Consider the following 20,878-nt stretch of genomic DNA (forward strand, 5'->3'; position numbering starts at 1 on the left):
ACTTTATACTTTCTTTTCTATTCAACACATGTACGAATCTTCAAATTACAAATCAAATAAATTATATTCCTCATTCATTCTAATTTAATTAAATATTTATTTAACTTAAATTGAAATATTTAACTTAAATTGAAAGTTTTGAAAAACTAACAATTCACAACCCCCTCCCTTCCCTTCCCTTCCCTTATAGACCATCAAAAAAACAACCCTTTCTCCCATCTAAAATCTTCGCTCAATCAACTTCCCATCCTCTACCCAATACACCATCTCTCCAACTTCAAGACAAGATCATATCCCTAGCACAACCTTTCCAACAGCAATAACCAACGTGAGCTGGAGCAACACCAGCACCAGAGTCAAAAAGTTCCAGACGAATGATAACCAACATCATTAGAAGTTGCATACACAGACGACTTAGTACATTTTAAGTTTTTAACAAAATGGACGACTGATTAACCAAATGCTGACTTGCAAATGAAACAACCATAGAATCTTATTTCTGACAAACTCGTGGAGATACTACCAGGGGGATATATATCAATAAGATGACTTGCTAGATCCGACAGGTTCATCCCTTCAAGCCTCTGCAAATCTGGAAATGAGATCAACAGAAACATTAAGATAGTTCAAACAAAACACTTCTGTACTTCACAACTACTCTTAACATACCCTAGCTCTGACAGCTTCAGGTGTGCTTCAGCGTAATCAGCAAAGAAAGCATCCTCATCCTGAAACGAATCATTTACAAGCGGAGCGGAGTTAGCAACTGTTTGCGGTAGAGTAGGTCCTACGGAATTGGCAAATGAGACTGAAATTGCATACAGCAGCATATTTTTCCACAAGAGGCCGGAACACAGGATCAGTTAGAAGGGTCTTGTCAGAGGGTAGCTGGATAAGGCCTTCTTTCTCACCACTCAGAAGTTCCCTGCCAGAAAATCCAATCAGTCAATAGTTCCCATAATTCCAAATTAAACAAGCTGACAGGCAAGTAGAAGAGATTATTACCAATATCCAAAATTGTGTTTGTTATTAAGCTTATCCTTCCATTGAAAAAAATAATAATAATCTCAAATAGCCTCATTGATTATTTGACCGGTCCGGTCCCACGGAAGTTTCCCACCGGCCACTAGGATAAATCAGGAAGCACACGCGGCAGCCAACCCAAAAACCCAACATTCTTTTATTACGTCCCCATTTGGAGAAAAAATTTCTACAAATACGCCACAGTTGGAGTTCAAACCGCAAATGCCTGGTGACAACCTGGATGTCCTACCGCGGCACCATGGCCCCGAGGACGCTTATCCTTCCATTGAGCACCATGTAAAGCTATCTCAATAGATTGAGACACTCCTAACTATAATATCTATTGATCATCTTAGTATATGTTAATACAACCTCGATCAATTTTCTGTCTTTTTATTTGTAATTTTATTATCTATTAGAACTGGGCAAAGTTGCTCTCAAATACTAATATTTTTTATTTATCTTTTTTTAAAAAAAAAATCTATGCGTCCATCTTATATTCTCATCTCTGGTACATCAATTCCTACAGTCCAACACCCCAATCCATAGGTGTCATGATGACCTATAAAGTTTTCTTTTTTCCTTTTAACCTAAGAGATCTTAATCATGATAATCTGGAGGTTCTTCTTAACTATGATTGGCTAATACTAACATAAAAAGATACAAATAGAATCAACCCAATTGACCTTGATGTAAAATTACAAATATAGACAAATCATCTGTCAGACTTTCACTAGCACAAAGATTATAGTCATTGAAAATTGTGAAATCTACTATTGAAGGAAAAACTTACTTGAAGTAAGAGTTGTCAAAAATAAGAGGGTTTGATGTCCAAGCACCTTCAAAACCAGATCGCTCCTTGTGGCATCTTCCCTGTCCCAAGGAAAGTAAAAGCCACAAATTAAATGAACGAATGAACCACAATGATGATTGCAAACACAGTATGAGGACGTGTGGATAGAAATATGAAATTCACCAGCGTGTGACCACCAGAGAGAGCAACAATATCCTGATCACTGAGACCCATATGCCCAAAGACATCCCGGAGATGATCAGAACCTGGAAGATGATAACAAAGATATATGAAAGTAATACGTGGGTTGATAAAAGCTTCTTATCAAGAAAAAAGATGCTATCTGAGGAACAAAATGAACTTGTCCATTGACAGTTTACGGAAGGTAATACATGTAGCAACTTGAGAGTTAAACAAGACAAATTAGAGAACCTTGTCATCATATCTGAATAGGTACAATTAATTACATTGTCTAGTGTATAGGGATAACAAGTTTTTCTGAGCATAGCTGTCTTCAAAAGTTACTACTCAAACTAGAGCCCTAGTAACAACAATGCAAAAAATTGAACTAGTAGAAAAACTGTTCTGTCCAGGGGTATGCATGCATAAAAGCAACAGAACATACCCTTTGTAGCATCAGGAAGACGACCTTCTACTGGTGGCTCTGCCTTGTCCTGGAGCAGGATAAACATAAATGTAATATGTATAAATCTGTAATGCATGGCTGTAAAACAGTCAATAGTATCTCAAGAGCATTGTTCCTATAATATAACTGATCTGATTCATAGCCAAGAAACAATGTCCTTGGCTTGAACAAATGTAAATATTATTGGGATCAAGTTCCTTTCCTGAATTTTAATGCTTGCACTAATTAAATAATTGTGAAAAAAAACTTTAAAAATTAAAGAATTTAAGTAGAACTAAATCTAAAACTGAATATATATAACATAACATTTAGTGATAAGTTAATTGCATAATGTAGAAAATTCATGTTAGAAAAAGTTACTATTGGTGAGAAGAAGATATTGATGAATATTAAGTAAAAGCAATTTATAATAATTTTGTAGGTAAATATTCTTCTCACACTTAATTTTACACATAAATATTTTATTTTAAAAAAAGCCAAATTTAATCACATTTTTATCAGCCTATATGGTTCCAATAATAATAGACAAAAATAGAAAAATTAAATTGTTTTCCCATCTTATAAAAAAGAGAAATATCTATAAAACTAGAAAGTATTTGTTTTTTTTATTTTCAGAAAAAATAAAATTATTTCAGTCAATCAAGTTGTTTCACCACATTAATTAATTGTTTCCAAATTTTCAAAGTAAATTATAAAATTAAATGAGTGATTACCTCCTATTTTTTATTGTTTTTAGTCACACAAGTTGTTTTACCAAATCAGCTTGATTCAAGAAATTAAGTTGTTTCCGAAGAAAAGCTAACCCGATCTGGGCATTTTAGATTTCAGAAAGTGAGGGCCAGATTTGGGCAATTACCAATTTCCTAGGTTGGGTAATTGATCCCAAAAGAGTATAAATATCTTCATAAAGTCGTATTATTACAACTGGATAAATGTTGAAGGCACCAACTAGCATAATTGGTCCCAAAAAAGATGCATTTTTGAGATCGAGATTAATTCATATACCTCCCTTCCAGGATGGAAAGGGATCTCGGGTCCTCCAGTAACTTCAACAGCAACAACTCCAGCAAGCTGTCAATAGTAAAGCAGAAATGAGAATCACGGAGCAAGAAAAAGATCCAATAACAAATATGACAACAAGTGGAGCCGCAACGAACCTGGTAGAGGTCAGCGTAGGTCAAGATGGGAAACTGCTCTTTGATTGGTTCCAAGAGCCTCACAGCGATGTCAAGGCCGTTGTTGGCGCCATGCGAAAGCTCCTCCTTGAATCGCATAGTCCCAAACGGCCCTCCGGTCTTCGACACGACGTCATACGTCCCTGCCGAGTGCCACCTGTAACCCCCAAACCAATATTTTTAAGCTCAGACACCGATATGCTAGAAAACTTAGAAAACCTAACTAAATCGAGTGGAAGTGACCACATACGCAAGGCGGAGCATCAGCGGAGCGCAGTTCTTCTCGGCGATGAGGCCGCGGAGCTTCCTCTTCGCCTTTTCTACAGTCTTCAGGTACTCCTCGCTCACAGTAGGATACGACTTCCCCATTTCAGTAACGTAGGCGACGACGATGGCAGATCGACAACAAACTAAGGCAAGTGGTCGGCAGGCTGCTCCACTCCGCCGGTGCTAAATAGCAGGGTTTTGCTAGGAAGGGAAAGTTCCAGTAGCTTGCTGCTTACCGCCGGATTGAATGAATGTACGGTGCAGAATCAACAAAAATGGACGGCGACGATGACTCGCGAGGGAGTTGTTGAGGAATGATCGGTAATGCACGTTGATCGGGGGCGGCTGGTGTGTACACGAAAAGACTCTTGTACCCCTTATCGACATGTTGGTTCTTTCAATATTTTTAGGGTAATGGCAGGAAAAGGACCCGTCCGACAATTTGCTGCCCGCGGGATTATCTCGATCGATCCAGAGCGAATTTCATTACGACGTGTGGAAAGTCATCAACGTCTCATTGCACCACACAATTGCATCCACGTGTACTGATTAAAATTCAATCGATCAGAGTTTAAATTTAGAATATTTTAAAATTTGATATTTAAAAATCTATAAATTGTATGTCAAATTTATTCGATGAATTAAAAAAAGTATTTATCTTCAAATTTAATTGATGCTTCTCAAATCTAACAGTTTGATGGGATATTTTCAAATTAGATCGGACATGGAATTGGCCAGACTAATGGATTACAGTTCAATTATTTCAATCAGTTGAACAGATTGACACGAAAATAATATAATAAAATAAATATTATTATAAAGCGATGTTCCTGTTCTTGAGATGCAATAAATTTAATTACAACTTTACTTTTATGTGTTAATAAAGCTCAAAACTATATTATGTTCGGCACAGCTGCAAAAGCAGCGGCAGCACTAATTTAAACAGTTTAACGGTCCCTATACGACACTAATTTATACGACACTAATTTAACACTGTCCCTATACGACATCCATGCCCTGTTAACAGTTTAACGGTGTTTAATGACTATTTTAAACAGCATATTAACTAATTTAAAGTTAATTATTACATATCCAAAAATCTATATGCGATGTGCGATAGTTACAGTTCGTGACATTTTGTTCCGTATTTAGTTACCATTTAACTTTTATATATAACTTGCTGTGGTGGAACGTATGAAGTAGGCTAATGTGAGGGTGGGTATGACATTGATAGCCATTGCCGGAGAAACATGAACTGGCTGCCGCGGGAGGACAAGATTAGGAGGATATCCATAGCTGGACTTCAACTATAGTAAGTTGTCTATAAAAGCCAATTCAAGACTTGAAAGTTAAATCATTGTGTTCTTTGCAACGACACAGTATAATATAATACAATGGAGGTATTTGGCAGCAGACGCGATCATTCTCTCATACTATGCTAAGAAGCAAGCTTGGGTCTATGAGCAGTATCATAAGGTATTAGCAGATGGAACATAACACAAACAGAAACCGCCTTTTAGATGGCATAAATTCTATCAATCTCAGCATCTGATAACTCCGAGTTGTTCTGCCATGAGTTTGAACCGCTCCTGGATGATTTTGTCCTCTTTCTTATGGTGCGAGTGCGCTTTGACTTCACCACATAGAAAGTCATGGTACCAAGAACACCCGTCATTATTAGTCCACCAATTAACGAAACCAAAATAGCTGCCCACTTGGCACGCCGACCCAAGACAATGTATGAAGAGGCTATAAAAGCTACTGTAGTGCAGACAGAAGCCAGCCACATAAGCTTGTTAATAATCTCCACGACACGCCTCTCTGCCTTTGTTTCTCCCCTGACAATTGTTATCTGAACCACCACCACTGCAAGTGAAGTGAACAGGGCAAGAGCATTGAAAATGAAGAAAACTCTGAAGCTGGCAGATCGCACCACTGTTGCTATCCCAGATGTATCATCAGTTCCACCAGGCACGGTGAAAATTGAAGCAAATGCAACAGTTGCAAAGAGCACAGCAACCACAGTGACGGAATTGGTTGCATTATTGATGCCTTCTCTGTGAAGCTTCCTGAGTTCCTTGGCAATGCCATGCACATTTTTGTTGGTTTTTCGGGTTTGCTCCAACTGTATATGGACATCCTTTTTAATCTCAGTTACAGTCTTCCTGAGCTCATCACGTGGCTGATTAAGTTCATTTGCCCTGACTGCATCATAACGAGCCAACCACTCCTTTATCTCAGCTGATTCTTCTGATAGCGGCAGGCCTTCAGCAATATCAAGAGAAGTTTTATGATCCCTTGTTAGAGCATTTACATTTGTATCTGGGAGATTTAGGAGAGCCTTAACTATCTGCAGGAATTAAGAAAGATACTAATAAGCATGTCAGATAAATAGATATCACATTGACAGAAACTCACTGCATGTGACGGTGAAATATTAATCAATTGATGACATGACAACATTTTATTCAGGTGCTAGTTAGGCATTCTGATTTTTCAATGGTGGCATCGGTAATTAGTATTCACATGAAAAAAAAAAATCTCTATTATGCAGGAGGCATTATGCTGAATATAAGACAGAATGTAAATTTCTAATACTTTTAAATTTGCTGATTATTGATTTAGTTATGCAATTGAACTTCTTTTATGTAGCTGTAAAATTCGAAGATATGAAATAATAAAAAATTTGAAAGTTCAAGATAATCTAAATTCTTAAAATCACATTTCTTTTGTTATGGGTAGAATTTAAATTGTTTAAGCTTCTAATTTGATACTCCCAGAAGTAATGGGTGAATGTATAAAATAAATTAGAACCTTCAAATAATGTCTTAGACAAATAATGAAACCCAAGAAATAGTTTGTTTTACTATATCCAGTTATTTTAATGGAGACTAAAGAACGTGGAACTACAAGAATTAAATGAAAGAACAACAGGGAGAAAAGAGGCAGAACTACCTTGCACCCCCAAACTGATATTCATAATTGTATACACAATGTTATACTTGATCAGAGGGAATTAATTGGAGGAGAACATACTCAAACAAACACTGAATTATTACCAGAACTATTACAGTAAAAGCCGATATTGCAGAACAATCACATCAAATTTCTACATGTAAGTTGGACAATAAGAGAAGAAATGAGAATAGGTAAAAAGATTGGACGGGGCCAATTTCTTTGAAATCCCAAGAACTTAACCAGGAAGATCCATATAACATTTCCTTAGTTTATACTACATGCCCAAAACCTAAGCAAACCCACAACTATGATGGATCAAGAAATTGTTAACCAGCTGGAGTAAAATACCAGTAAGAGATTACTTTCCTTTATGGAATATACAAACACTTTTACAAAAAAATGTTATGAAGTGCCAACTAACATAGCTTTTCTATTATTAATATGGACCAATTGCTCAGCTTAATTTCACCACAAGAGGAAAAGCTAGCTTACTCAACGGCTATGGATAAACTAACTTTGAAGGCAAAATTTTCATCAAGCACCCATGAGAACCTTCAGTTGGACGACCTTCATTGCTTGAAGAAACATAAAGATCAATCAATTAAGATGAAATAAACACACTTAAGCACTTCAAAATTCAAACCAAAATATTCAGAGGCTAATTGAGACCAATTCCATAGAAACACCAGAAGGAAATCCAACTATGGATTAAACATGAGAGCATAACACACTGACTTTTTTGAAAGGAAAAAAAAGCATAACACACTGGTAAGAAATACCTCTGGCCGTTTTTTTCTTGTCGCCACATGTAAAGCTGTGTTACCGGCTCTGTCAGGTAGCATCACTATGGCTGCATCAGCATCCACAAGGGCATCAACAACCTCACAATTTGTTCCTTTGACTGCCATGTGCAGAGCAGTTTGCCCCTTTTTATCAGTCCTTCTAGCAAGCTGTGGATCCTTCTGGAGCAGTGCTTTTACAATTTCAACATGCCCTTGCCGGGCAGCAAAATGCAAAGCATTTTTTCCATTAGATTTTGACAATTCAATCAAGCTTTCATCTTGTTCTAGCAACATGTTCACAATTTCAGTGTGACCTCTTATTGCTGCAGTTATAAGGGGAGTCACATTTGACTGACCAAATGTCTTGATGAGGTTTGGATCATGATCTAGAAGTACCTTGACAATTTCTGTAGACATATAGTTAGTAATATCTCAACCATGTAAAAGAGTGAGACATAAAATTGTTGAAGGAAATGTTGGATAGCAAGATTTAAAAAGAATATGCAGACAGCATCAAGTCAAGATACTGCATAGCTAAAAAAACGTGATAATTTTTGACAATAATAAACAACATCCTATCAAAAAAAGTACGACTTTGTGTCTCTTAAATTATACATCAAATTCATCAAACTTCAGAGATCAATAAAAACTAAAATTACCTTCATCGTTTAATAATTATATAAATCATTCTAAGCAATTCATGATTTCATATAAATATTTTGTTTATTAATCTAATTAACAAATAAAATGCCAAACTTTTAACATGTACCAATCTTCTAACATGAATAAAAGTTCATAATAATATTTTGTTTATTAATTCTAAGTAATACATGTTAATCAACCTTCACAATCCATACAATATAAGTTTTGCATGTTGGCCTACGTAATATATAAAATTGTTTGGTGTTTATTTATTTGCCAAAACCAGTTTAGTCTAGCCCAATATGACTCTAACAAGCTATAAATTCATTTAGCTAGATGATCCCTATGTGGCCTATGTGGATGGCGTTTAAGCTCTCACTAAATTAACTTACGCAGTTGCACAAGTGACGTTAATAGAGGCTTATCAAAACAATGCTTAAAAGCAACTAACTATATCTCAAAAAATTTGATAACCAAAATCATGGTGTGACGGTGCTCATTTGGCACAAATTTGAGATCTTTACGCCTAACAAACACTTTTGGCTAACAACCATAGAACACTTTTGCCAAAAGTGCTTAAAGGCCCTAAAAGGCTCCAAATCTAGAAAAATGAACATTAATGGATTAAGAAGACCACTAGGAGTGCAATGGTGCCAATTTAGAACAAATTGAGAATCTTTAGAGTCATTAAACATTTTTGTACAAAAGTAGATTAAAATATTTGATGGTTTTAGGGGAATATTAGCCATGTACAGTGCTTATTTGGCACAAATATGATGCCTTTAGGGCCACTAAACACTTTTTTTTCCAAGAGTAATCAAACACTTTTAATGAAAGTACTTGATAGCCCTAAAGAACTCTAAATCCGGAAAAAAGAATATGGATGGACTTAGGGGACCATCATAATATCTAAAACTCGAGGGAAGACTCTTGTAATAATGCTCATTTAGCAAGAATCTAAGACCTTTAAAGCCATCAAGTACTTTTGCCCGAGGGCTATCAAGAACTTTTGCCAAAAGTGTTTAATAACTCAAGAGACTATCAAGAGTGCAACAATGCCAACTTGGACCATCGAGAACTTTTGCTTAAAAGTGTTTGATGGCCCTAAAGAGCTCAAAATCCTTTTTTAAAAAAACATATGCAGACCCAAGGAACCCCTAGGAGTGTAGTGATGTCAAACTGACACAAATACAAGATCTTTAAGGTCACAAACACTTTTAAGCAAAGTAGGGAGAACCTTTTGGATCGTAAAATACATCTAAAATTTAAAGGAAAATTTTACAAAATGACGGTTAAACCTACTATATTATATGGAGCTGAATGTTAGTCACTCAAGTACATGAGCAGAAGATAAGAGTTGCGAAGATGAGGATGTTAAGGTGAATGTATGGACATACGAAAATGGATAGACATCTATTGAGGAAAAACTCCGAGAGACACAGATAGTACGGACTTGTACTTAGACGACCAATAAATGCTCCAGTTAGACGATGTGAAACTATGACAAATATACACATCAAACGAGGAAGACAAAAAAAAAGACTTGATTAGCAACAATAAAACAAGATAAAATTTATTTAAACATAGATGATGATATAGTAAGGAATAGAGCCCAATGACTTAGAAAGATTCATATAGCAAACCACACCTAGTGGGATAAAGATTGATTGTTGTTGTTGTTGTTTAGGTAGCACCTTCTGGTTATTCATAAAGTTGGTTGTGTCTTTCAATAACTTGCCGTACAAAAATAAATAAATTAGGACTTTATTTTTGCTCTATCAAAGCAGAGGAACAGCTACCAAGAAAGGCCTGCATTATCTAGATACAAGAAGTACCAATTGTAAGGTAAAGATCAGTAAGTAGAAGATTGAGAAAAAAAACATCTTTTTGATTTAAATCAATTGAGATGGTGGCCTGGTGCTTGCTAAGCAAAACTAAGAAAACAACAAAATGAATAAGCACTAAAGATTGAAGTCACAGACTCACAGTAATAGTTTGGTTGCCTTAACCACTGTAAATATCTTAGCTGATTAAAAAGGACTAGTCGATAAAATACAATATTACTGTTTTTCCTACTAAAAACCTCAGCATTTTCTTGACCATAATAACACTCTAAGGAGTCAGCTCTTCTCCATATTCTCAAAGCAAGCATCTATAGCTTCAACATCATCATGAGAACTCAAAAGCAGAAAATAGCCTAAAGTTATAGACATAGAAGTATATTAATTAAAAATTTAGTCAACAATATCAGCAGTTTTAATGCTCAAAAGCTCACCTCTAAAAGTCATTCAATTTGGACTGGTACAGTGAAAATTAGAACTAATGCTCAACCTAAGTGTTCATTGTCAACCACAATAGCTTTACTTTCAATTCCAAAAGATATTGAAGGTCGTTATACCTTGTTTCCCTTCTCTTACAGCCACATGGAGAGCATCAAAGCCCACTCTGTTCTTCCTGGAGAGGCTCTCACGATCCGAATACTTCAACAGCTCAACAACAATATCAAGAAAACCCTTCTCGGCAGCGATGAAAAGCGCAGTCTCCTCTACTTCGTTCACTTCGTTCACCATCGCGGCGCGTATTTCAGCCACTTCGGCGTCGAACTCAGCCGCGCCCTCCTCCCCCGTTATCTGGACATCAATCTCGCGGAGAATCTGCCTGACCGCGGCAAGGTCTCCACGATGGGCAGCGAGGTGGATCTCCGTGTCGTTGTGTCGGCCTGTCACCTGCTTCACATACTTCTTCTTCCCCACTGGGTCCACTCGCTTCCCCGAGTTCGACAGTACCAGCGCTGGAGCCGTCGTGGGGGACGCCGCCGACGAGGAAGCCTGGTCCATCCGCTTACCGGAACTCGATAGGACCAACACCGGGAATCCCGTCGGAGACCCCGTCGCCGATGCAGCATGGTCGATTCGCTTCCCGGAGCTGGACAGCACCAAGGCTGGAACAGGCGGGGGTGCCGTCGTCAGAGAGCTGGAATTGACGCTGGAAGATTCCAACTCGATCTCCTTCTCTCCTGATTAGCCAAATATTGAGTAAAACACCGACCGAAATCAGAAGGGCCAAGAGAATCAAGACACAATAAGCACAAAAGGCGGCACCTTCTTCGTGTTGCGGGACCATCCTCCACTTCTTCTTCTTCCTCTTCTGCTTCTTCCGGTGGAGTCTCAGCGGTCTGCGTTAAGAAGTGAACGCATCGAATAGGATTGCCGGCGAACTTGAGAGAGGATCAGAGGAACACAAGAAGACAGACGCCGCACACAGTGGAGAGGACGCGAGGCAAACAACAAGGATCCTCTTCAACCGTGCTATTGTTTCAAATTTTACAATTCCAATTATGGCTCGGCAATAGGTGGGGTCAACAAGTAATGTTCTCGTTGAGCCTATGTGAGTGGAATTGCAAGTGATGTGGGTAGTGTGTTTTGAAGCGCGATTTAGTTCGCGTTGGGCTGGAGAAGGGATCAATGCGGGCAATAATTAGGTCATTGATGTGACACATCACTTTTCGATTATAAATGGTAATTGCGTGCTTGCTCAAAAAATGAGATATTAATGCAAGGTGGGCTTTGGACTAAGCCAGCCCATGGGTCACCATTTTTGGGTTTTTATTTTATGAAGTATGAGTTTCTTTCAATTGATTATTTTGTAGATTGTTTCTATTTGTTTTTAATAGTTTGATTTTGCACGATTGTGTTGTTATTGTTAATTTGTTATCATGCTTGTCTAATAAGCATCTCATTCCATGAAATATGTTGGGGCTAAAGACTTGTCTTAGGTTTGGATTTGATCGTGTCTTTTTGATATGTTAGTCAAATGATTAAGTTAGATGATCCTATTCGAGTCGCTGAATCAACGGACACTGGGCATGTGGCGCTCTCCTCGTTACTGACGTGGATCTTCGACTGGTGGCACGAAGCTCCGACGAACCTGCATAGAAGTCGGGCCGGGAAGGGGTTCCCGGCGGCGACCCTCCGACGCTCAAGTCAGGTAAGCAAGTGGTGGAAAAAGTAGCTTCAAAGGTGTTCCACACGTACCTCCGGCGAAATATGAGGCTCTTTATATGGAGCGGTGAAAGAGCTTATGCACGTCCACCGAGACGCATACGTGTCCGCAGCTCATACCTCGGTATGTACCTGTCAGAGAGCTTACCTGACACCATACTGCTACAGTCCAAGCATGTCTTCGATGGGACAAGAGAACACCTAGCCGTCAGACTAGGAGTATGGTCTAGCCCTAGGACTTGACAGCTGTCAGAAGATGTTCGTCCTTCTTTACCCCCCATAGGTCGGGACGTCTGTCCGTCCGGCTGGACGGGGAGTTCACGCTCCGGCCGGACGGACCCCATCTCCTGCGCAGTCCGGACGGCACTCTCTTCATGTCCGGACTGCCGTTTGCAGCGATATGTTGGGGAGAATTTCGGTAGGGTGCTATGTAAGAACTGTTAGCAGTACCTCACCTTCTCTTAGGCCTTCCGCTCGGCTCTTTACTACTGTTCCATTAAGCGTCGGAACCCCAACTTTAGTTGGGGGCGCCTATTGCCATCAGCTATTCACTGGTCGGGATCCCTATCCGGTCAGCCACCTGGCCTTTTGACTTCAGCGTGGCATGGACCCCTCAGAATGGGGGTCCACTGTTCTAACCGCCGGATCACTTGCCTCCCCCTCAAGTCTAGTCAAAGGAGGCGAAGTCCGACTGACTGGACTGCCGATCTGATTGAGTAACGACCGTTACATTAGTCCGATCGGCCAGGCTGAAGAGTGCTCATCCGCTCGGCTGTATCTTGTCCGTGCCTTGTATTCTCCTGGACTCCATGACCAATGCTCTCCCCTACTGCCCATCAAGTGTGCTGCGCAGGGTAAGGGATGCTCATTAAATGCGACCAGTATCCTGCTGACGCGTGGCGATCGTGCGTTTGTCAGAGTATGGCGGTGACGTCACTTCCGATGGGACATCCGCCGTTTGAAATGAACGGCTGGATGATAGCCTCGTTTTTCACGACCTGGATCGGACGGCTACGGCCGTTCGACGCCAACATTATAAATATCGCGAGCTCATCTCTTCGCCGCCTTATTGTTTCGTCGACCTTCTTTCTCACGTGGCTCTTTCTGCTCCGGCGATCTTTATTCCCCGTCTGCTTGGTGCGCTCGCCATCTTCTCCCTTTCCTCAATCTTCCTCGTACCCGTAAGCCTTCTTCTCCAGCTACCCGCCTCCTGTATTGCTTCCTTTTGCATTCTATCGGCATTTTCTTTTAGTTTCTTTATCGATTATCGCTTCTGTTCTGACCATGGCGAGTACTTCTACGCCTGCCGTCAGCGCTCCTGGTCTCTGGTACACGACTATGGAGAGTCGATTCGATAAGGAAGACGCACTGCGTCTCATTCGAACGTACAAAATTCCGGCCGACCACGAAATAGTTATAGCCACTCCCTCCGATCGGCCCAATGATCCGCCACTCGGCACCATTTGCTTCTTTCGTGATCAATTTTTGGCCGGGCTGCGCTTTCCTCCACACCAAAATATGCAACCACTTTCGCCTTCCGCTCGGCCAATTGGTTCCGAACTCAATTAGGTTGCTGAGCGGGGTAATAGTCCTTTTTAAGTTGAATGATATCCCCTTGGACCCCCAAATCTTTCACTATTTCTTCTACCCGAAACAATCCGAGTGGGGGACCTTCATATTTCAATTTAGGTCGGGTTTCGTCCTGTTTACCAACATGCCAAGCTCCAACAAGCATTGGAAGGAGCATTTCTTTTTCATGCGTTTACCCGAGCGGCCGGCCTTCAGAACGAAGTGGCAGACGGCGGTGCCAAATCAACCAGGTCTTGGCAAATTCAAGAGCCATCCAGCTTATCTTCATGCGGCCAACCAGCTGGTCGGCCAACGTTACGACATCGACAAGTTGCTCCTTCCTGGAGTAATGTACATATTTGGCTTGTCTCCCGTCCAAGCCGATCTGCCTTGTAGCATGAGTAAGCGATTCTTATCCCCCTTTTTCTTTTGTGCTAACTGATTTATTCTTCGTTTATGTAGCTGAAGTTATGTGGTGTGCTAAGGCAACCGAGAAGCTCAAATTGAAGGCCGCTCAGATTGAGGCGGTGAAGAACAAGGAGGTCGCCGAGCGGGGTTTGGTTCCGATCGGCGCTGCAACTGAGGGGAGCGAGGAAACTCAAGTTGCTCCCGAGACATCGGTCGCCCGCGTCTCCGCTGACGAGGCCGCGATCAATATCACATCTGCCCAGGGCGAGGAGGAAGCTCGATCAGCTGACGAGACACCTTTGGTGACTCGAAAGCACCGTCGGCTAGAGCAAGCCGCTCAGCAGCCTTTACAAGGGGAACAGCTTTCCGAGCGGAGCGCTGATGCTCCTGTGGTTTTTGAGGCGGTTTCTTCGGAGCACACTCCAACTCAGCTTGACTTGCTGCCGACCATCGCTGAGGCGCAACCTTCCACCACTCGGACTGTACGTCGCCTTAGGCGACTGGGAGACCGTCCGGGTCTGATAGGCGAGTCTTCTGGCCAGGCTGCTGCATCTCAAGATGATTCGAGCGACCCGAGGGTTATTAAAACGGTCCTCAGATTTCCCTCGGAGGAATACCTACTGGCCGCCGATCGGCCATCGGCTCCTGAACAGCAGATCACCCTCACCGGTCCACTCGCCAAAGTTTGGGAGGACGCACGCGTATGCGTCGCGCTCATGTCTCCCAGTCAGCTAGGGGACAGTAACCTGCAACAGGCGACCGGGGTATGCTTTTCTGCTTTACTGATTTTTTTGTTTTATCTTTCAGCTTTCAGCTTAACTGCCTTCGTTCGCAGAGTTGGGTAGAGCAGATTGTGGTTAGCAATCGACTGGTCGAGCTAGAGGAAGAAATGAAAAAACTCAAGCTCTCGGAGGCGAACCAAGGACAATCCACGGCTGCTCTGGAGAAGAGCAAAAAGCTCTTAGAAGCCGAGCGAAAACGAGCTTCCGATCTGGCGAGCGAGGTCGCTCGGCTTGAAGCTGTGGTCAAAAAACGGGATAAAGAGATTCAGACGGCGACCACTAGGAAGCGTCAGGCCATCGGCGACATGGACTGAATGAAGGTGGAAATCAGAGGGCTGGAGCAACATATCAAGGATATGGATGCCCTTCTGGCCACTGAGAAGGAGGGACGCTCGGCCGATCTGCTCAAATTCGAGGGAGATTTGAAGGATCTCCAAGCCGCCAACGACGCTTCTCAAGCCGCGCTCAAAGAGTATCAGGACGGGGAGTCGGCTCGCTCTGACGAAGTGAGGAAGGCGTTTGTCCGCTCGGACGAATTCGGAGAGAAATTCACCGACAAAATTTCCCTCACCTTCGAAGAGGCGATCAAGGCGGCAGTGGATCACTTGAAGACTAAAGGCCACCTTCCCGCCGAGCTGACCATCCCTCCAGAGGACCTAGCTGCTGTGATGGGCGTCATCCCTGACGCTCTTTTTGATTTCGACGCGTGAGGAGTGTTTTTTTCATCAATCTTTTTTGTACCCTCACCGTTCGGCAAAACTTATGTCTGCTGTGACATCTTTTGTTTGCCCAGTGTTGGAATTAAATAGAACATCTTTCTGTTCCCGCAACTTTTATTTTGGCAAGGAATTTTTCTTTCGTCATGCTTAGTGTTCTTTAAAACTCCTCCGCTCGGCTTCATACTTTAACATGAGCTCAAGCCGATTATTTTCAAAAAACGCCTTTCGCCATGCGACTGCACAGCCGCTCGGCGCGCGAGCGTTATTCTCGCGCTCCCATCTTTGATTCCTATAAAACATCTTCTGCTTTGCACTTTACCTCAAAGGGGGTTTTCATCTATTTTTTATAAGCGAGCCAATCAGCCGTATGCTAGCCTTAAAAAACAGACTCTGTCGCCGGTCGGCTTTCACCGCCGAAGTGTATCACGTGGATGGCTATCTGCTCGGACGTTTATAGACGCCGGCTCGTCTCTCGATATTTAACGTCGGAGCTCGACGGTCTTCCGCTCGGACGTTTATAGACGCCGGCTCGTCTCTCGATATTTAACGTCGGAGCTCGACGGTCTTCCGCTCGGACGTTTATAGACGCCGGCTCGTCTCTCGATATTTAACGTCGGAGCTCGACGGTCTTCCGCTCGGACGCTTATAGACGCCGGCTCGTCTCTCGATATTTAACGTCGGAGCTCGACGTCTTCCGCTCGGACGTTTATAGACGCCGGCTCGTCTCTCGATATTTAACGTCGGAGCTCGACGGTCTTCCGCTCGGACGTTTATAGACGCCGGCTCGTCTCTCGATATTTAACGTCGGAGCTCGACGGTCTTCCGCTCGGACGTTTATAGACGCCGGCTCGTCTCTCGATATTTAACGTCGGAGCTCGACGGCCTTCTTTAAGGCTAACTTCAATACAGCCGCTCGGCAAACCCATTGGTCATCCCTTGAATTAATTTTGCTTCCTGCATTACAAGGGCACGGGCGACCAAAATATATGCAGAAATAAGTTACATTAGTGCACCTTTCACCCAGCTCGATAAGGCTGGAGATGATTCGCGCTCCATGGCCGGTCCAGTTGACGCCCGTCTTCATCCTCCAAATAATAAGCGCCCGAGCGGAGCTTTTCAATAACCTTGAAGGGGCCCGCCCATGGTGCCTCCAGTTTGCCGACGTCGCCGACCGGCTTGACTTTCTTCCACACAAGGTCGTCGACCTGGAATGATCTGAGAATTACGCGGCGGTTGTAGTTTTGCTTCATCCGCTGCCGGTACGCCATCAGCCGAAAGGATGCCTTGGCTCTTTCTTCCTCGACCAAATCCAGCTCCAAGTTCCTCCGCTTGGCGTTGTCCCCATCATAATTTTGGATCCGAGCGGACTCAACTCCCACTTCCACCGGAATGACCGCCTCGCCGCCATACACCAGGTGGAACGGCGTGACGCCCGTCCCTTCCTTTGGAGTCGTTCGGATGGCCCATAGGACGCCCGACACTTCATCTACCCAACTTCCTCCCAAATGGTCGAGCCGAGCGTGCAGAATACGAAGAATTTTTCGATTGGCTACTTCGGCTTGACCGTTGCTTTAGGGATAGGCCACGGACGTGAAGTGTTGCTCGATGTCATAGCTTTTGCACCAATCCTCGAGCAACTTCCCTGTGAATTGCCGCCCATTGTCGGAAACCAGTCGGCGAGGAATGCCGAACCGACAGATGATGTGTTGCCAGATGAATTTTTTGACCATCTGTTCGGTAATCCTGGCTAGCGGCTCGGCCTCCACCCATTTAGAAAAATAATCGACCGCCACCAGCAGAAATTTCCGCTGTCCGGCCGCCATTGGAAATGGACCAACAATATCCATTCCCCATTGATCGAACGGACATGAGACTGTGGATGCCTTCATTTCCTCTGCCGGTCGGTGGTAGAAGTTATGGTACTTTTGGCACGAAAGGCACGTCGACACAGTCCGAGCGGCGTCTGCTTGTAAGGTTAGCCAGAAGTACCCGGCCAGCAGGATCTTCTTAGCCAGCGATCGTCCGCCCGGATGCCCTCCGCACGATCCTTGATGTACTTCTTGGAGGATGTAAGCCGAGTCCTCCGATCTCACGCATTTCAACAGCGGGCGTGAGAAAACCTTCTTGTAAAGTTGATCGCCGATGAGTGTAAACCGACCGGCTCTCCTCCTTAGCAGCTGGGCTTCATTCTCATTGGATGGTGTGGTACCCGAGCGGAGGAACTCTATGATGGGTGTCCGCCAGTCGCTTGGAAACGTGAGACCTTCCATCCGGTCGACGTGCACCACCAACAGTACTTTTTCAATTGACTGCTGAATAGCGACCGGCGTTATTAAGCTCGCGAGTTTGGCTAACTCATCGGCCGCTTGATTTTCTGATCTGGGTATCTTCTGGACAGTAACTTCTCTAAAATCAGCTTTAAGCCTTTCAAAGGCTTCAGCGTAGAGCTTGAGCCGAGCACTATTGATTTCGAAGGTACCAGAGAGCTGCTGAGCGGCCAACTGGGAATCCGAATGAAGTGTTACCCGACCGGCTCCCACATGCCGTGCTGCCTGCAAGCCGGCTATGAGGGCCTCATACTCTGCTTCATTGTTGGTAGCTTTATAATCTAGCCGGACGGATAAGTGCATCTTTTCTTCTTGAGGGGAGAGCAACAATATTCCAATCCCGCTTCCGAGCCGAGTGGACGACCCATCCACATATATTCTCCACATAGCTTCCGGCTCCGGCCTTTGCACCTCAGTCACAAAATCGACCAAGGCTTGCGCTTTGATCGCCGAGCGGGGCTGGTATTGGATGTCAAATTCACTTAACTCCGTCGTCCATTTGATGAGCCGCCCAGACGCTTCGGGATTCAACAGCACCCTTCCCAATGGGCTATTCGTCCGGACGATGATAGTGTGAGCCAAGAAATAAGGACGGAGGCGTCGAGCGGAGAGGACCAAAGCGAAAGCAAGTTTCTCGAGCCCGGTGTAGCGAGATTCAGCATCTTTTAAAATATGGCTCAGAAAATACACTGGCTCTTCTCCGCTCGGCCTTACTAATGCCGAGCCGATGGCTTGCTCGGTTGAAGACAAGTAAATACAAAGTGGCTCACCTGCAGTTGGCTTGGCTAATACCGGAAGAGAATTCAGATATGCCTTTAAATCTTCGAACGCCCGGTCGCATTCTTCGTCCCAGTGAAATTTGGTCGCTTTGCGCAAGATTTTGAAACAAGGGAGGCTCCGGTCGGCAGTTTTGGAGATGAATCGGGACAGAGTAGTTATCCGACCGGTCAAACGTTGCACTTCCCTTGTATTTTTTGGAGGCGGCATGTCTTGTAGAGCTTTCACCTTACTGGGATTTGCTTCGATTCCCCGCTCGGTCACTATGTATCCCAAAAAACGTCCTCCCTTTGCTCCGAACAGGCACTTCTGGGGATTTAGCTTGACTCCATATTTGCGCAGCGTTCGGGAGGTTTCCTCCATGTCTTTGAAGAGATCGGCCGCTCGGATGGTCTTGATGAGAATGTCGTCCACATACACTTCCAGATTTTGCCCGATATGCTCTCTGAATACTTTATTCATCAAGCGCTGATAGGTGGCTCCCGCATTCTTCAATCCGAACGGGATCACATTATAGCAATATGTGCCGTCGGTCATCACGAAGCTGACTTTTTCTTGATCTTCACGGGCGAGCGGCACTTGATGATAGTCTTGGTAAGCGTCGAGCATACAAATTAATTCGCAGCCGGCCGTAGAGTCCACCAGCTGATCTATTCGGGGCAGAGGATAAAAGTCTTTGGGGCAAACTTTGTTGAGATCCCGAAAATCTATGCATACTCTCCACTTGTTGCCCGGCTTGGAGACTAATACTACGTTCGCCAGCCAGCTCGGGAACTGCACCTCGCGTATATGGCCGGCTTCCAGAAGCTTCTCCACCTCCGCCCGGATGATGGCATTCTGCTCGGCGCTGAAATCTCTTTTTCTCTGCTTGACTGGCCGAGCGTCCGGTCGGACGTGGAGCTCATGTTGCGCAATACTTGGTGAAATTCCGGGCAGCTCATGTGTCGACCAGACGAAGACATCATGGTTTCTTCTGAGGCATTGGATCAACTCCTCTTTCTGCTTCACCTCCAGATCGGACGCAATGAATGTTGTAGCCTCCGATCGGGTGGGGTGTATCTACACTTCCTCTTTTTCTTCATAAACTAAAGAGGAAGACTTTTCAGTTATAGCATTCACCTCAATTCGCGGTGATTTCCTAGCGGAGCTTGCTTCTGCTCGGACCATTTCAATGTAGCACCGCCGAGCTGCTAGTTGGTCTCCCCGTACCTCCCCCACTTTGTCTTCGACGGGGAATTTGATCTTCTGGTGGAAGGTGGAGACGGCCGCCCGGAACTCGCTGAGCGCCGGTCGTCCCAAAATGACGTTGTATGATGAGGGAGAGTCGACCACCACGAAGTTTGTAGTCCGCGTCCTTCTGAGCGGCTCCTCTCCCAGCGAGATAGCTAGCCGGATTTGCCCGACCGGCAGGACTCCATTGCCCGTAAACCCGTAGAGCGGGGTTGTCATGGGCAGCAATTCGGCTCGGTCGATTTGTAGTTGATCGCACGCCCTCTTGAATATGATGTTGACTGAGCTTCCTGTGTCAACAAATACGCGGTGAATAGTGTAATTGGCTATTACCGCTTTGATGAGCAGAGCGTCGTCGTGGGGCACTTCAACTCCTTCCAAGTCCCCGGGCCCGAAACTGATTTCCGGCCCGCTCGCCCGCTCTTGGCTGCAACCGACTGCATGAATTTGGAGCTGCCGGACACTCGCCTTTCTGGCTCGATTAGAGTCTCCTCCGGTCGGCCCGCCGGCAATAATGTTGATCTCGCCTCGGGAAGTATTGCTTCTATTCTCTTCTTCCCGAGCGGACGGTCGAGACCGTTCTCGTGACTTTCGGCGATTCTCCTGCCTTGGAGAGCGGTGCCGATCGGGCGTCTGTTGCTGTCGCCTATCGGTTCGAGTCCGGTCGGCTTCATGAGTTCTCTGTCTCCTATCGACGGAGGGAGACCGTTGTCCGGCATTCCGGGGCACGGGATGAGCCACGAAGGGAAGACTTCGACAATCCCTTGTGTTGTGCGTAT

The 20,878-nt window shown here is 43.9% G+C and overlaps 2 protein-coding genes across 2 annotated transcripts; both read right to left on the bottom strand.

Annotated features, from left to right (window-relative positions):
• Positions 1-364: 364 nt before the first annotated feature.
• Positions 365-4,082, bottom strand: LOC122051428 (L-ascorbate peroxidase, cytosolic-like). Its single transcript, XM_042612572.1, has 9 exons — positions 3,888-4,082; positions 3,620-3,794; positions 3,468-3,533; positions 2,442-2,490; positions 2,000-2,082; positions 1,817-1,896; positions 823-925; positions 670-728; positions 365-592 (listed from the first exon to the last, which is right to left on the bottom strand). The coding sequence occupies exons 1-9, from the start codon at positions 4,004-4,006 to the stop codon at positions 577-579; spliced, it is 750 nt and encodes a 249-aa protein (XP_042468506.1). The 5' UTR covers positions 4,007-4,082; the 3' UTR covers positions 365-576.
• A 1,139-nt stretch (positions 4,083-5,221) lies between these two features.
• Positions 5,222-11,589, bottom strand: LOC122051436 (ankyrin repeat-containing protein ITN1-like). Its single transcript, XM_042612584.1, has 4 exons — positions 11,388-11,589; positions 10,685-11,302; positions 7,642-8,051; positions 5,222-6,254 (listed from the first exon to the last, which is right to left on the bottom strand). The coding sequence occupies exons 1-4, from the start codon at positions 11,407-11,409 to the stop codon at positions 5,421-5,423; spliced, it is 1,884 nt and encodes a 627-aa protein (XP_042468518.1). The 5' UTR covers positions 11,410-11,589; the 3' UTR covers positions 5,222-5,420.
• Between the last annotated feature and the right edge of the window lie 9,289 nt (positions 11,590-20,878).

The sequence above is a fragment of the Zingiber officinale genome, chromosome 1B (genome assembly GCF_018446385.1).
Source record: "Zingiber officinale cultivar Zhangliang chromosome 1B, Zo_v1.1, whole genome shotgun sequence".
Classification (NCBI taxonomy): Eukaryota; Viridiplantae; Streptophyta; class Magnoliopsida; order Zingiberales; family Zingiberaceae; genus Zingiber; species Zingiber officinale.